At 45.5% G+C, this 15,034-nt stretch overlaps 1 protein-coding gene across 3 annotated transcripts in view; it reads right to left on the reverse strand.

Moving 5' to 3' along the window:
* The window catches only part of CPNE7 (copine 7), a 1,149,025-nt gene that overhangs the window by 169,281 nt on the left and 964,710 nt on the right, over window positions 1–15,034 (reverse strand). For all 3 annotated transcript variants that reach the window (XM_069635582.1, XM_069635584.1, XM_069635583.1), the window contains one exon: window positions 4,093–4,152. In XM_069635582.1, coding sequence (XP_069491683.1) covers window positions 4,093–4,152 — 60 coding nt within the window. The remainder of the gene's footprint in view (window positions 1–4,092; window positions 4,153–15,034) is intronic.

A 15,034-nucleotide genomic window follows, 5' to 3' on the forward strand; every position in this document is an offset into this window, starting at 1 on the left:
CAGCCGTCTAAAGATGGATCCCTCCCGCATCTAAATTGGATACTCCAGGCAATCTTGAGGGACAAAAGATAGCCTACACAGGAATTAAGCAGACCTCCACCCCCAAAGCAAAACATCAGGCCTTACCGGTAGCCGAAGGGCATTAACAGAAAGGTAGGGACCAGAAAGGTAAAACCTTTCTTGCTTGGTTGACTTCCACCCATCACATTCAATTTGGTAAAGAAGAATCACCCCACGACTCCCACAAAGGCAAGGGGAGAAGGTAGGTGTCATAGTTAAAGGTATACAAAGGTCCGGACACAATGCAGTGTGAAAGTCAATAACACAATAGGTGTGAAAGCAGCAAATCATGGTGGCTGCCCCGGCACTCAAATGAGCGGGCAGTTCCTCGTCTCTGGTGAAGCACCTGCTAATCAGGTAGGGCCCGCCTTCGAGGCTTGGAATAATTTTGGAGTGCAGATATATCTTGTAATTATAAAGATTAGTTACCTTAAATTTGAACGTTCCCTACCCTGTCCAGCTTGGAGGGGGCCTGGCTTAACTGAGGTCCTGGGGTAATGTGCACACTGGTGTTTGGGGCAGGGGGTTCTGTTATGCCATCTGTCCCACATGCCCCTCAAGCGAGCTCCCACCGTTCTACTACCACCGCCCTCTCTAGTCCCGGTCCACAGTCGCATTCTCATCAACCCTAACCGCCTCCCACCCATAGATCCCCACTTACTCATGTAGGGCGGCAGCGACATGGCAAGCACAGGCAGCGCACATGGAGACAGCCTATTGGACATGGGTGCCCGAACTTTTTGCATCCGTTCTGCCAGTGGCAAATACCCTGGCGTCTCGCAGCTGTTCGGCGTAGCCATCGGCCGGTCTGGCTGCAACGTCACGTGATCCAGAAGACCCAGCCGACTGTTGTTGCTGCGGATCACGTGGCACGGAAGCGTATGGGACCGCGCGTCATGTGACGCAATCACCTGACAGGTTCCTATTCCTTCAAATACTGTGAGGGAACACTTATTCAGTGCGTCACAGCTGAACTAATTCGGCACTGTTTGGCGTTCCTGTTCCTTCGATCACGGTACTGATTTACGGACTGTTTTCTCAGATTTTCTTCTTGTGAAGCCCTTGGTTTCGTTCTGACCTGCTAGTTACCAGACTTCTGGACTGCTTCTGGTTTCCTTTTGGATTATCCCTCGGATTTGTCGTGCTCATCTGGTCTAGACCTTGGAACTCTTATTGGATTGTCTACGGATCACCCCACTCATTGCAAACACCCGAACTGGACATTTCGGCTCGCGGAGGTATCCTAGTGCGAGTCCATCCGGATTGCCGTCCAGTGTGCTACATCACTTGCTGCTGCCAGTCACACCCTGTATCAACTCAGAACACCTCTCATCCTGTTTTTCCACCTCAGGGTTTGGTCCCCTCCACCTTGGTAAGCCCCTTTAGTGTTAAGTTACATTGTGGTCCTCGCCTGTTTTCCTTGTCACTGTACTTACCCATTGCTTGCCTTACAGCGGTCGGGGGGTTTCCGGTGTTCCTGGCTCCTGGCATTTCCGGCACTCTATACCTGTGGCCTCAAGGATCGCACAGGGAGTTGTTTTGTATCTCCCTGTGTGGTACTTGGGGACAGTGGCCCCATAATCTTCACGATCATCAAGATATAACAGGTTCCTCCGGCATGGAGGGAAAAGAAAGGGGCATGTTTGCCAGTGATGGGGGTAGATAGAAGCCACCAGACAGAGCATGATAAAGAAAACCAGTTTCAAGTTTCTTCTGTTGTTTTTTTAATACATCATAAACCAAAATACATGGAACAAGGAGAGCATTAAAACAAATCAAACAGCGACGCTTCAGTTTCTTACAACATTTAAAGCAGACAGCAAAGGCTATAAATCCGGGTTCAATTCCTAAAAATTAAAGTGGGGGAACTCATCAGCAAATGCAATGGGTTGTGACGTTGCCAGAAATTAGCATATGAAGGGTAAATATGCACATTTCATTAAATTGGATTTCCATAACCACCTAAATTGCACAGGACGAACGGAATTTGCCCTCATCAAATCAATCCACACACAAAACCAAGGGAGGATATTTTCTTCTAGTAGTGTTTTTGAAAGCGTGAAAAGGTGTGCATGTTTTGTGCTCTAAGAACCAATACAAATGTTTCCCCTGGCATGTGCAGTACTGAAATGGGACATTTCACCTTTAGTTTGTTATTTTTCATCAGGTTATATAATGCAGTGGTGAGGTGTCAGGCTTGCAAACCTGACGATTGCGGTTCGATCCCCATGGTCGGCTTTAATGCATAAATTCAAAGAGGACGTTCAATGTTTCGCATTTTAGCTGGGGCGGAGTGAGTTCACCCTCTGAAAAAAGTGGGTGGACTCCGTTCCCCCCTCCTCTGTACCCTCGACGTCAATGTGAATCATGTAACAGTAAAACATGCATGGCCATACAGCAATAAGAAGCTGTCAAGTGTATTCATTCTTCGCAGGGGGTCATTTTACCGTATAGGTGAGACCTGAAGCCCGTCCAATAGTCCTCAGGGTGGGTAAGAGGTGCCACTAGTTCTCTAAAGGCATTCCCGTGCATGTTGCACTAAGCAAGATCCCTCAGCCCGTCATCTATAGCTGGCACCTGTGTGGACCACCATCCCCTAACCAGCTCCAAGTTAAGAGGCAGATGTGGAGGAGTGGGGTTATGTAAAGGAATGGATGGGTGTAAGAGGCAAGAACGTATGGAGGACTAGAACAATATAGGGGAGAAAGAAAGGAGGATGTACTGAGGTGCGGAGGATATTGCCAGAGGTACCAGAGGTATGGGGTTTATGAAAGGTAGGAGGCTGTGGATGGCAATGGAACAAAAGGTTTAGGAGGGTATGATATGGTATGGTGCATAAACGATATAGAACTTGAGTCTTCAACCTTTGGCTCTCTAGATGTTTTGGACTACAAGTACCATCAGCTCCAGACAGAATGATCAATGGAGAGGGATCATGGCGTCGCAGACCATAAAATCTGGAGAGCCAAAGTTTGCAGACCCCTGGTATAGAGGAACAGAGGATCCACGGCAGCTGGTGATAGAAGGCAGGAGAGTATAGAGAGGCTGGATGATATGGATAGGTGAAAGACTATATGGACGAGGAGGGAATAGGGGCAAGAAGATATAAGCGCCTGAAGGATACACGAAGCAGGCGGATACAGAGACAATGAAGGTATAGATGACTGGAGAATATGAAAGACAAGAGGATGCAGAGGACAGAGGATGGTGAATTAAATAGAGGGTTGTGGACACATAGAAGGTAAGGACAGTCTGGAGAGTTGATAGAGAAAATATGAAAGAAATATTTAAAAAAAGAAATCCTGGCAATTAATTTCCCAAAACGAACTGATATGAAGAAGTCATAGTTCCCCTCTGAATAAATGAAGCCAGGAGGTGGGCAGACATTTCAGTGGGTGGTCCATGCCATGCTTTACGCAGACAACGTTTTGCATGTAATCTACTGCGAAAACGTCCTGTGTGTCATACATGGAGCGTGAAAGAGACATGGCTAGTTGGGCCAATGAGGGAGGAGCTGAGGTAAGTAAGGAGTCGGGACGGTTGGGTTTGGGGAGCTGGGCACGTGGATGAGTGAGTGTTGGCGTGGGGGAGAAGAGAGGCGAAGTGGTAAGAAGGGGTAGCAGGGATTCAGGAGGGCAGCTACCGGAGAAGGTGAGCAGAGAGAAGGGTAGAGCAGGAGTACCAGGGGTATCCCCCTGTAGAGGCAGCGGGGAACAGGGAGAGACATTACACCTTTTCGCATCTCTAATTACCCAAGAGTCTCATCGCAATGAGAGTCGCAAAAAGGATGGACAACCCTGCTGGTTTGAACTATTCCCAGCCGACAATCACGTTGTGGGTCATGCCCTGGCTTCAGTTTGAGATAATGACTGTCCCATGCAGACCGATTTTCCCATTTTACACCCAAAGTGAAGGTTGTATTCATTTGTACTGATGTATGATTACCAGGATGCCCTTGTTGGCCAAGGCCAGGCGGCACCAGCGGAAGCGCAGGTGCACCCTGTGAAGAGGAGAAGGGCGAGAGGTACTCACGGTGAAGTTGATCTGGCATCCGCCCATGATGTAATCCAGGAAGGAGTACACTCTGTGAATCTAAATAGAAATAAAACAGCGTCAGTGGCAGTGCCAATAAGCTGAAACCATCAAGCAGTAAGCAGGGCCCTATCCATGCAAGCAAGGGTGCCCCACTCACAGGAGCAGCACTCCCACAATAATGTCCAGCACTAGTATCATCGCGAAAAGAAATGGAGAGGTAAATCATTGCAGGCATACAGGAGGCACGTCTGCTAACAAACATTACTTGTGATAGCCATTACATTACATTACATTACTATTGCCCCTTTAAAACTGGTCCTCCTTTTATCCAGCCCAGAAGGGTGAAAGGTTGCATAGGCCATACAAGGACTCAAAATGATCACTCAGGGACTCACAAGAGATTGTCTTGGGAGGTTAGCTCAGGGGCAACGTGCTCACCTTGGAAGCCAGACGACACAGAGCATCACAGGTTAGATCCTCGGGTCCACGCTTAGAAACCTCTGGGTATTAAGTATGTTATAAATAACCTATCATATCATATCATGTATGGAAGCAGAAGGGAGAATGAGTGTATACATGTGTGTGTCATTGTTACTCCTGTGGCCATGCTCCATAAAGTAGCTTGGGTCTGCTGGACCTTTTCCCTGGTCACAGATCAGCAGGCAGAGGGGCAGGGCCCAGGGCAGTGGCCTGGAGGCAGGGCCGATATTAGAACTGCTTGCATTGCGTATAGCTGCCAATACTGCTTTCCGATTCAGTAACAGAAGAAGAAAGCAAAAACTAGTGACACAGACACTGTGACTGTAATATTTCCAACTCTTTTCCTGTCAGCATATGCTCATTGCCCCCATAGTCTGCTTGTCTTTCATTTTTACTGCGCTTCGAAATCTCTAGTCTGTGGCTCTGAGTGCTAAACAAATATAAGTGTGTTGTGCCTTTGTTTCTGACGCCAAGGTGTGTGTGTCTCTATCTGTCCTTCAGGAAATGTCTCTGCCGTCTGCCACCAGCTTTGCCTTTGACCACAGTACAGGTCCTGACAGGCAGCCTGCTGCACTGTGCCTTCCAAGGCGAAGCATGGAAGACAGACACAGAGCTCAAGTTAACTCTGGCCTGTTATGTGCAGCCCATCAAGCTGCCGCTGTCATATGCTTTCCTTTAGTTCTAGGTTTAGTGCAGTTTACCAAATATTTGAGGTGGCACTGCAGTTGAAATCATCATACATCAAAAAGCAGGTCTATACTGTACATAGATGTTATTTAATCATTTACTGTACCTGAGGAGTGGGAAATTAGGCTTTATATGGATTATTTTCCCCACCCCATCTTCCTTAGTCCCTAGTTTTGGGGTTTCGTCTCAGTTGTACTCTGCTACAGCCTTTCCGTCCTTCATCATGGAGATTTAATACATTAAATAACACTCCCATTTAAATAAACATTTTCACAAGGAGTTGCTATGTGGTTCGTTGATCTGCACAAAACTAGAATTTAAAGACACAGAGACTGGGCTTAGGTGGGAATACTGTAAGTCACACTGTGGAAACGAAACTATGAGCCAGGTCTTGCCAGGGTGTAATCAACTAAGTGGGAGGTGGATTGAAAGGCAGCCGAGGCACAGAGGAGCAGCCTGCCTTAAACCTCCAAGTTATTGTGTCTGCAGACGCAATTCCTTTCTATGCGCTACTCAAGTGCTTGAAGACGGGTGCATAATATAAAGGTATTAGCCAAATTGTTCATTTTTAATTGATCGAATGGTACATTTGACCGGATTCGGCCAGTACCATTTGATCGAATAAAAATGAACAATTAGGCTAATACATACCGAACATGTGAAGCAGGAGTTGCGGGAGTGACCCCATGTCCCCATGTTCAGTATGTATAAGACTTGGGGGGCTGCGGGAGTATCCACCGCTTCCTCAACATGGGAGGCGGGGGACCGGAAGAAAGAAAAAAGAAGAAAAAAGAAAAAGGGTCCCCCCGGTGTCGGATCTGACCCTCATTAGAGGGACGGATCTGACGCGGCAAGCCGAGGGGGTCCTGGCAGTAGGTAAACAGGTAAGTAGTGGAGCGTGATGGGGGCAGGCAAATTTAGGTTGCAGTTTGTTCCTCTGATAATTGATCGCTTCAGGCAGTTTCTTTTCAGACAGTTTGCTGCAATCAATTATCAGACGAACAAACAACTGCAAACCAACATAAAGCCCTTCCCAAGCTTTGTGCAGGAATGAAGATCAAATGAGTGAAAGTAACTTCTCCCTTCTAATGAGTGTGTCGCTGTTCCAGGTCGCTGTATTTGCAGACCGTCCTTCTGTTTGTCAGTGTCTATAACTGAGCGTAAATACTTCCTTTTTCTGTGTTTCTATTCACAACAACCCTATATCTAGGGCTCGGCACAGACAGCATTTTGCAAGGCACTTGACATCCCAGGCGACAGTCACCCACTTTACCAGCCTTCTAGGATTGTGTGATTTTTCAACTGAGATAAGACGTAGGCTGATTGAGTGCAGTTTTGCAATTCAGTCGATAGTATGCCAGCTTTATGCATTAGAGTCTTGGAGCCACAAAACATGATACCCTTCTCTCTCTGTACCACGTATGTCCACTCTGTGTACATTGTTTCCGAGCCAATGAGACAAGTGGCTCTGCCTGAGCAGTGTGCACCGTCATCCTCATTAATCTGCAGCATGGTCTGTCAATGGGAGGCACAGTAATGAGGTGTCAAGCCTTCTGCTATGTGGCATTATATACTGGGTGAATGTCCTTATCATTGCTGTGATAAATGATAAGTGTAGGGGCGACTTTATCTTTAGGTTTCCTTATTTATGAGGCACACATTTCAATGGGCACTATGGCTGTAAGCAAAACATCTGGATGCCCTTCTTGACTCCTCTCTAGTAAAGGCCATGTTAAATATGTTGTAACGCGAGCGAGAGATGTTAGCGTTGTGTGCTTTCTTTCAGCATAGACATATCTTGTTAAGTCACCTAATATTCCATATTTTTTGTCACCGTTATCTATAATTATTGTGCCATAGTATGTAGGCTTAGCTAACATAAAGCCTTGAGACAGCATGCCAATTCGTTCATTAGAAACCATGAAATCAATAAAAAACAGATACGTTCGTCTATATCATGAATTTGATAGTCCTTTCCAACTTAAAAACCAGCCGAGCAAGCGGGAATATGCAACCATGATCAGAAATAATACTACTTACCTTTAATACCCTAATATTGTTTAGGTTATTATAATTTGTTTCCCATTGACAGAGAACATTACCATGCTGAGTCACTGCAGCTGCCAGCTTAACCTGTTGCACAGGGCGGCCTGGTGAAAGGTATTTGCCCTCTGATGGTTGAATGTGGCCTGTTTGAAGTTTGAGGGCTGTATGAGCAGCAGTCCTTAGTGCCCAGCTCTAGTAGGACACAAAGGTCCTCCTTGCACCTTTGTTGCCGTGTGGCTCGTGCCAGAATAGGCTTTTTGAAGAACCAATGTGGGAACGTTTTGGCGGCGGTTCACTTTTCTGTGCCATGTGGTCTACACTGAGATTTATTTTTCCAGGGCATCTTAGTCTAGCAACTGTCAGCTGTTTCTCAAAACCTTCCACTGGTAGAGGAGTGGGCATTATGCCTGGGTAGCATGTTGCAGGTACTCATTCAGTCTGTGTCAGTGTGGTGCTGATAGTCACATGTCCGGGCAGGATGCTTCAGGTAGTCACTTCATCGCTACGGCAAATGGCTAGACTGCCTTGATGCAGTCAGCCTGGATTTGTTTTCTTACAGTGACATGGCGATTGTTACTGTCAAATCCAACAGGAATAAGTTCTTATATTGTAATACTGGCATCTGAAAATACTGAAAATCATTTTATATTTTGGGGGGGAGGAGTAAGTCGGTATCTCAGCAGTAAATCCACTGGGATACCACCCAATGCAAGTTGCGTTACCGTAACTCGGTCCGGCGCTATTAGCGCTGGTTTCTGAGTTGCAGGGGGGTGCTAAATCCCCATTCCCATTGGGTCCATTTGACCCATTGGGGCATTCTGCCCTCTATTACTGCAGTTCTATTGGTGCCGTGGTAATAGTGCCGAAAATGGGTGGAAAGTGGCAAGATTTACCTCCAGCTCAAAGCTGGAGGTAAATCTCCAACTTTCCGCCCGAACTCGGGATTGGGCGGAGCGGTAATGCAGCAGTAATGCTATTACCGCCGTATTTTTACCACTCCGACCAACACCTGATGCAGACCCATAAGGCTTTTGAAACATGATAAATACAAACAAAAAATCCAGCTGCTCAATAAAATCAACATGTCCAACATGTCCATCTTAACAAGTACACATTAAAACATAAGTCATTCTAAAATCTCCTCTATAATGAGCCACATCTTGGTGAAATGATAAATGATCAATATGTCATTGCCCGCATGAAATCACTCCCAGACGTAATCCACGTAGTCAGCATGAAAAGTGGAAAGACCTAAATGTCCACATGCCTTGGTTTTGATCTTGTTAAGACTTTCGCAATGCAAAATAAGATGCCTTGCCTTCCAATGAGCTAGTATCACAGAGTCTGGAAAAGCCTATGGGCCTTACCTACGCCCATTCTACTCCCCTTAACCTCAAGCGTACTTGCCAGGTTAAGTTTTTGACGCATGTTGAAAGTAAGAATCCTGTTATGTGGATAGTCCCGCAAATATTAAGGAATGACTTACTCTTTTAGTGAGCTGTGAGAGAAACTCGCCACAATGAGATTTAGTTGCTAGGCTAACCCTGATCTGTTCACAATCCACAGCGTAGCAAACAGATTTGATGTTGTGCTTAAATCTTGGATATGGGCAGCCAAGGCGATCAAAGGGGATCATAGACAAGGTAGGAGCAGCACTTCCGTCCTTCCTCCATTAATAACTTAAGTCAGGATTTTCCAGAGTCGATTTCAGACGTGGAAGCTGCTGATAAAGGGATGTGTAGTAAGGATAATTATGAGCAGGTAATTAGCTTCCATTATAACTGACAGACCTTTGCAGAGAGGACTCCAACAATACTCGTGATTCCTCATTAAGAATAGATATACTCTAGCGCGGTGGAATGTAGGCAATTTGTAATGGCCTTGAGGAACAGCCCCTCAATTGTCTTGAGTTTGGGCAGATGGTTCCTACCCCATTATTCCACCCCATAGAGAAGAGTGGATCTAATTTTGGCATTATATATCTGTATTCTACAGTTGATTGTGTAACCACAATGATCACGACCAAAGCGAAAGACCCCACCCAATGACTGTCGTACCTTGGTCTCGATACGTTCAAGCTGGGGTACCCAGGTCAATATGCTATAGATGGTAACCCCAAGATAGTCATAGGTACCAACGATGTCTAAAGGGTTTAATTTCAAGGCCCAATTATACTGGTGCTTTTTACCAGATTTAGGGAGATTAAAGGCTGTGACTTTTGTTTTATTAGTACTGATGGTCAAGCCGTTGTTGTTGGCATAATCAGCTACTGAATCAAGCTGTATTTGCAACCCTTTTTGTGTTCAATCCAACAAAAAAAGTCATTTGCATAGCCAAGCCATTGCACACTGTGTCCACCTAACCTTGGCAGGAATATTTCCTTGACACAGAAAATTTGCAGAAGGTCAGACAAGTTGAGATTAAGTAAAGTGGGAGCAAGAATGCACCCCTATGTAAGTCTGGCATACTTGGGTAGAGCATCAATGACTGTGCCAGTAGAAGAAATACAAACGTTGACACTAGTTCTAGTGTTCAGAGGGACAATCAGGTGAAGATGGTGCAGAGGAACACCCCAATTAAGGAGTTTGGTCCACAGGGTCATGCACTGGATAGTGTCAACTGCTGCACTAAAGTCAATAAAAGCTACAAAGACATTTCGCTTAGTTATCAGCCACAAGTATTCAACCATAGAGATAAGTGCCAATACATTTGTAGAGGCACCGGATCCCTTTCGTAGCCCTGCTTGGTTCAGTGGGATGACGATCTGACTCTTAGCCCAGTTGTTAAGCTCATCCAAAAAGATGCAGGCAAAGATTTTTGAAGGAGGGTCAAGCCTCGCCAAGATCTGATAGTTTTTAGGAGCGTATCGAGAACCGTTCTTATGTACAGGAACAATGATGCTACTCACCCAGGAGTTGGGAAGTGTGCCTCTTACACTGATTGTCATAGAGAGTGTATGCAGCAGTCTACCCCAGTACAGCGGGTCCAGTTCAATGTTGGCATTGCAAAAGTCTCCTGGGCTGGGAGCCCTGGAGATTTTAAGTGACCTGATGATGTCAGAAATTTCATCAGGACTACCTATATAGATCCATCTGACTGGAGCATCATAGTAAGAGAAGGAGACAGCACAATGCCGCCCTATCTTGCATCTACCATGCTTCTCCCAGCCTTCCTTTGAAGTGCAACGAATAAGCATGTCTGAAGATTATGAGTTTATAACTCTCCAGAGGTCACGGCTATCATTCTGTTTGGCTGTAAGTATAAGCAAATTCCATTGATGAGTTGGTTTGTCCCTGCAATGTTCTCTGAGCCAGGATATGTACAAGGCTTTAGAAAGTTTGATAGCTTTGCAGCAGACAAAATTATCATGTCTGTGGTTACAGGCCCACGCGATGTAGCCAGTCTCAATGTCTAAGACATTACTATGTCCAATACAATCCTCATTTTCTCATTGATTTCCTAACCTCACACTCAGACTGGGTTCTTGCAATTCTCCCAGCAAGTTTACCCTGCCGTGGATGTTTGTTGGTCACAGAGGTGCTTCTGGTGTTTTACTCATCATACTTAGAAGTGGGTGGAACCACTTCGAGTGAAAGATCGGTTGCCAGACTGTTGCCACCATTAGTGACTGATCTAGGTTGAGGTGGGTGCTGTCAGGGTTCCTCTGGCAGGGTTGTCTGGTCTTGGTTGTTTTGGAAGGGTGGTCTGTATTGGGAAAGTAACTTGTGCTTTTTGTTGTCTATTATTTTCCTGTTTGGGCCTTAACAATCTCATTCAGTCTGTAAACTCAAGCCCAAGCCAAGATGGAGGAACCAGTCAGTGAGCTGATTGGTTGGAATGTTGTCAGTTGGGAACTCAAGCAACTGCCTTTCATTGTTAGATCTTCAGTGCAGCAGGAGGTGTTTTAGGTGTTCCCAGGTTTGAGGCCTTCCCAGAGGTTTGATGAGAACTGGAAGATTGCCGAGGACTTCCACAAAGCAGGAAGACCCAGTCAAGCAGTCCTACTACAAATAGAGCTACGTGAAAACGTCAAGTTTAAAGTCAAGTTATGTTAAGTGAAGCCAAGTTTATCCGTAATTTGTCCTGACTGCAAGTCGGGTTTTTTTAAGAAACTGTAAATTAACCTTGAAGCCAATAATTAGTGAATTTCAACTGTTGTTCCTTCTATTGATCTGATTTGACTGAATGCATGAAGTTAAGCCGTACGTTGGGAGGCAGTGCGTACATTCAATCGATCTGCCCACGCAGCTACCCATTTGTATTTATCTCCGCTCCGACTCCTGAAAGAGACGTGCGGCTCGTGTCAGGTGATTTATTTCTTCGGTTGCCATACACGAAAGCATTTGTTTTCCTTCCCGGCTTGTATCCTCTTCAGGAAGTATCAACGGCAGGTTTTTGTTTATGGCCGCAAGACCGCATTAAGGATATTGTGGCATACGTCGGCTCCATTAAGCCTCCACGTATTTCTTTTCTGATTATAATCAGAACATTTAGTGAATCAGGTCCGCACTGCGAATTCGTCCGTTAGGCGGTGCACGTTAGTGCTGGTTCCCTGGTATGAACTGTCATGCGGCAGATCCCGGGTGAAGGCAGCCAGATTTTCCAACACAGACATTTGTTGAGCGCAGTGACTTTCCCCTGAAATTCTTTGGGGACATGAGACAGCGCAGCTCCATGTGACAGCTCGACACCACATAAGGAAGAAAAAACAAAGCAGAAAGGTTTGTATTGATCCCTTCGAGTCCCATTTAAACTTTACAAGGGAGTTACGGTGGGTTTACTGAAGAGCATAGCGAAGAGCACAGTGCAACATGAACATTCTTCCTCAATACTACAGAAGGCAACAGTTGAGCAGTCTCCAGAGACTAACTGTGAACATTTTAATTGGGAACTGCACATGTACTTTGAACTGATAATTTGAGGAGCCCTGTTGAAGCAAACAATCAACATTTCTATAACTAAGGGCTGTTGAAAATCCTCTAAGCCATCAGCAGAGGGTCAATGGGTACATAGAGTACATTGAGTAAAAAGGAAAATTACTGCGGTGCATGTTATTCATTCTAGTTTAATTATTCAGAGTTGTATTTGTATTTTGTCTTTGCTACAGATTTCCAGAGGCACACACCAGTGAATCTGTTCCAGTTTTTTATGTTCTCCACTTCCCCTTTCCCCCAGTGGTGTTAGGTGCTTGACCGTGAACACAAGGGTTGAGTGCTTCACACTTTTGTGGGTCTGTTGGAGTTCAGAAGCATCCGTGGACATCATACAAGACTCAGCCTGAAAGGTGCGCGTCAATGATCAAAATACAACAGGATTCGTCCACCTTGTTAGTAAGCAAAGAACATTTTTGCACCGGAGTTTTAAAAAATGGCCCTTATAGAGTTGGCAATATTACACGCCACATTGGTAATAGGTTGAGGAGGGGACAATTTATCGAGACTGCCATTAAGGTTGACAGTATGTGACACAGATGTTTTAGAAAGATCCTTGCAAAGTTTAATCAGTGATGTTAAAGCAAATCCATTGGTGAAGTTTGTGAAGGAGTGATCCACATAAAGTTTGTAGCAGGAGAGGGTGGAGTGTCAACATCAGAATCAAGGCCAGAGTCATGGCTGCTACCATCAGTAGAATTGTGTAGGGGAGAATAAGAGTAACCAGCAAACGCTTAGTAAATAAGCTAGCTTTGCTGTGATGTATTTCAATATCCTGAGAGGAAATGGGAGACTACAGTTGTAGCAAATCGAGTTGGAGAGCTGGTACAGAAGCAATGGTATGAAGCAATTCAGGTGTGATTCCATCCAAAAGAAGTATAGCTGTGGTATTTTTTTCCATATTGGTAGTGGCCATGGTAAGCGGTGAGTACATAAGTTTGCAGTCCTGTTTTACAAAGGCAATGGCAGGATCTTCACAGCGGTCTGCACTAAAGGAATTGGTTAACGAATGGGAAATAGTTGGCTGGGCCCAGGAGGCAAGCTGGCCTACAATAGAGCTAGTCAATGTATTCCGCAGGCAAGCCAGAGTAGTAGGTAACTTATCCACAAAGTTAGACTCAGCTTGTAGATCTCCACATAGGTCTAAGGTAGGGACGAAGAAGTATGTGGTTTTAGGTGCTCCATTATCTTCAGCAGAAGTAGAAGATTGAACAGTGGTTGAGTAATTATGTGTCTTGCCCAACCTGAGGCAGTGATCCATAGTGTTGAGATCGTGCGACTTCGCCATTAGAAATGGTACATGGGGAAGAGAGCTGTGCAAGCCCAATAGCCTACTCCTGGCTTGAGGCCAATGATGCAGTCGCCATGCCTTCAGCAGTGTAGCCGGAAGATGGGGTGACGGTGTTGCACTTTGCGCTCTACGTGTGTGACACAGTTGTGCTGCTGAAGCACCACTTCAGTGTTACCTGCCTTCAATTTGAAGGGAGGAGTGTGGTTGAAAGGGCGGGTTGCCTGGCAGTCACCTCAACTCCTGCTACCAGTTAGAGTTTTTGTGAGGAAAGCAGTATTCCGCCGGTAAGTCACGAGAAGAGAGTTGCACCTTCAATTTGTACAGAGGTTTGAGGTTCAAATGGTGGATTGCCCAGCAGTCGCAGCAACTCCTGCTGGTAGTTAGAGTTCTTGTGAGGAAAGGAGCAATCGGCAGGTAAGTCAACAGAAGAGATTTGGATTCTTAGGGGTGGGATCAGCGTCTCAGCTACCAAGTCTTTATCCGTGTACTTTTTTCTGTTTGATTTGATTTGGCTCAAATGGGGAGTCCTGCTCTGGGATTTTCCAGGTAGTCTGGGTTGTTGCTTTTGTATGCCTTGAACACTATTTTATTTTATTTTATTGTTTGAAGTGTGGACCAAGCTCGAGAGCAGCAGTGCACTGTACAGGGTATGGGTAGTCAGCGTTTGGGGCGGGGCTGCAGTGCAGTGATTCGCTGTCTGTGCGTCCATTGCTATTAGTCCATGATGAGAGATTTGCAAATACGTGAAATTTAAAAAAAAAATTAAAATGTGTGAATTGTGGGAGCATTCCAAGCCAATACTAGTCCTCCCTTTGCAGACTAGTTATCGTTCGAAATGGTTGGTCGATTTGTTGCACAATGAGTGTGTTTCACCAGATATGTGGAGCTTAGCTGCCAATTGCACTGCTGTGCTACTCATGACTGCTTTTTAGATGGTACATGCAGTCTTGAAGAGTATCCTGCCATGAGAGCAAGTCAATATAGTTTGTGTAGGACGGGGGTGATTTGTTTACATTTCTGTGCACCCGTAATAGGACATGCTGAAGCATGTTGGACAACTTTTAGGGGAGGTGAGCGGCCGATAGCCCCGTCAGAAGGGCATTTTCCCCATCGACATGCAAGACCACAACAAGGGCCTTCACTATGGTCTGGAAATGTTGTCCTGTGGCAGGACTAAGAGTTTGATTTTGAGATTTTGCACATGGTAAAGTACCTTTACACCTGATGCCCTAGGCTGCCATGAGCCAGTGGAGAGATTTAAATGAGAGCTTGAGAGTATCCAATGAAAAAAATAGAACAGGAGAAAATGCTGAATTCGGCAATGTAAAAAAGAACGGGAAAAAAATGTTGCGTAAGGGGAGCAGAGGTGGTGGGGGTGTCCCCAGCTCGCCTTACTCGAAAATCATAGAATTCGGGAGTGGCAGCGGTATCCCCCTGCTTCCATAAAAAGGAAAGCGGGGGACACAAAAGATTTTTTTTAAAGAAAAGAAAAAAGCACCCTTCT

Source organism: Ambystoma mexicanum, chromosome 1q (genome assembly GCF_040938575.1).
Source record: "Ambystoma mexicanum isolate Mex_15411 chromosome 1q, UKY_AmexF1_1, whole genome shotgun sequence".
Taxonomy (NCBI): domain Eukaryota; kingdom Metazoa; phylum Chordata; class Amphibia; order Caudata; family Ambystomatidae; genus Ambystoma; species Ambystoma mexicanum.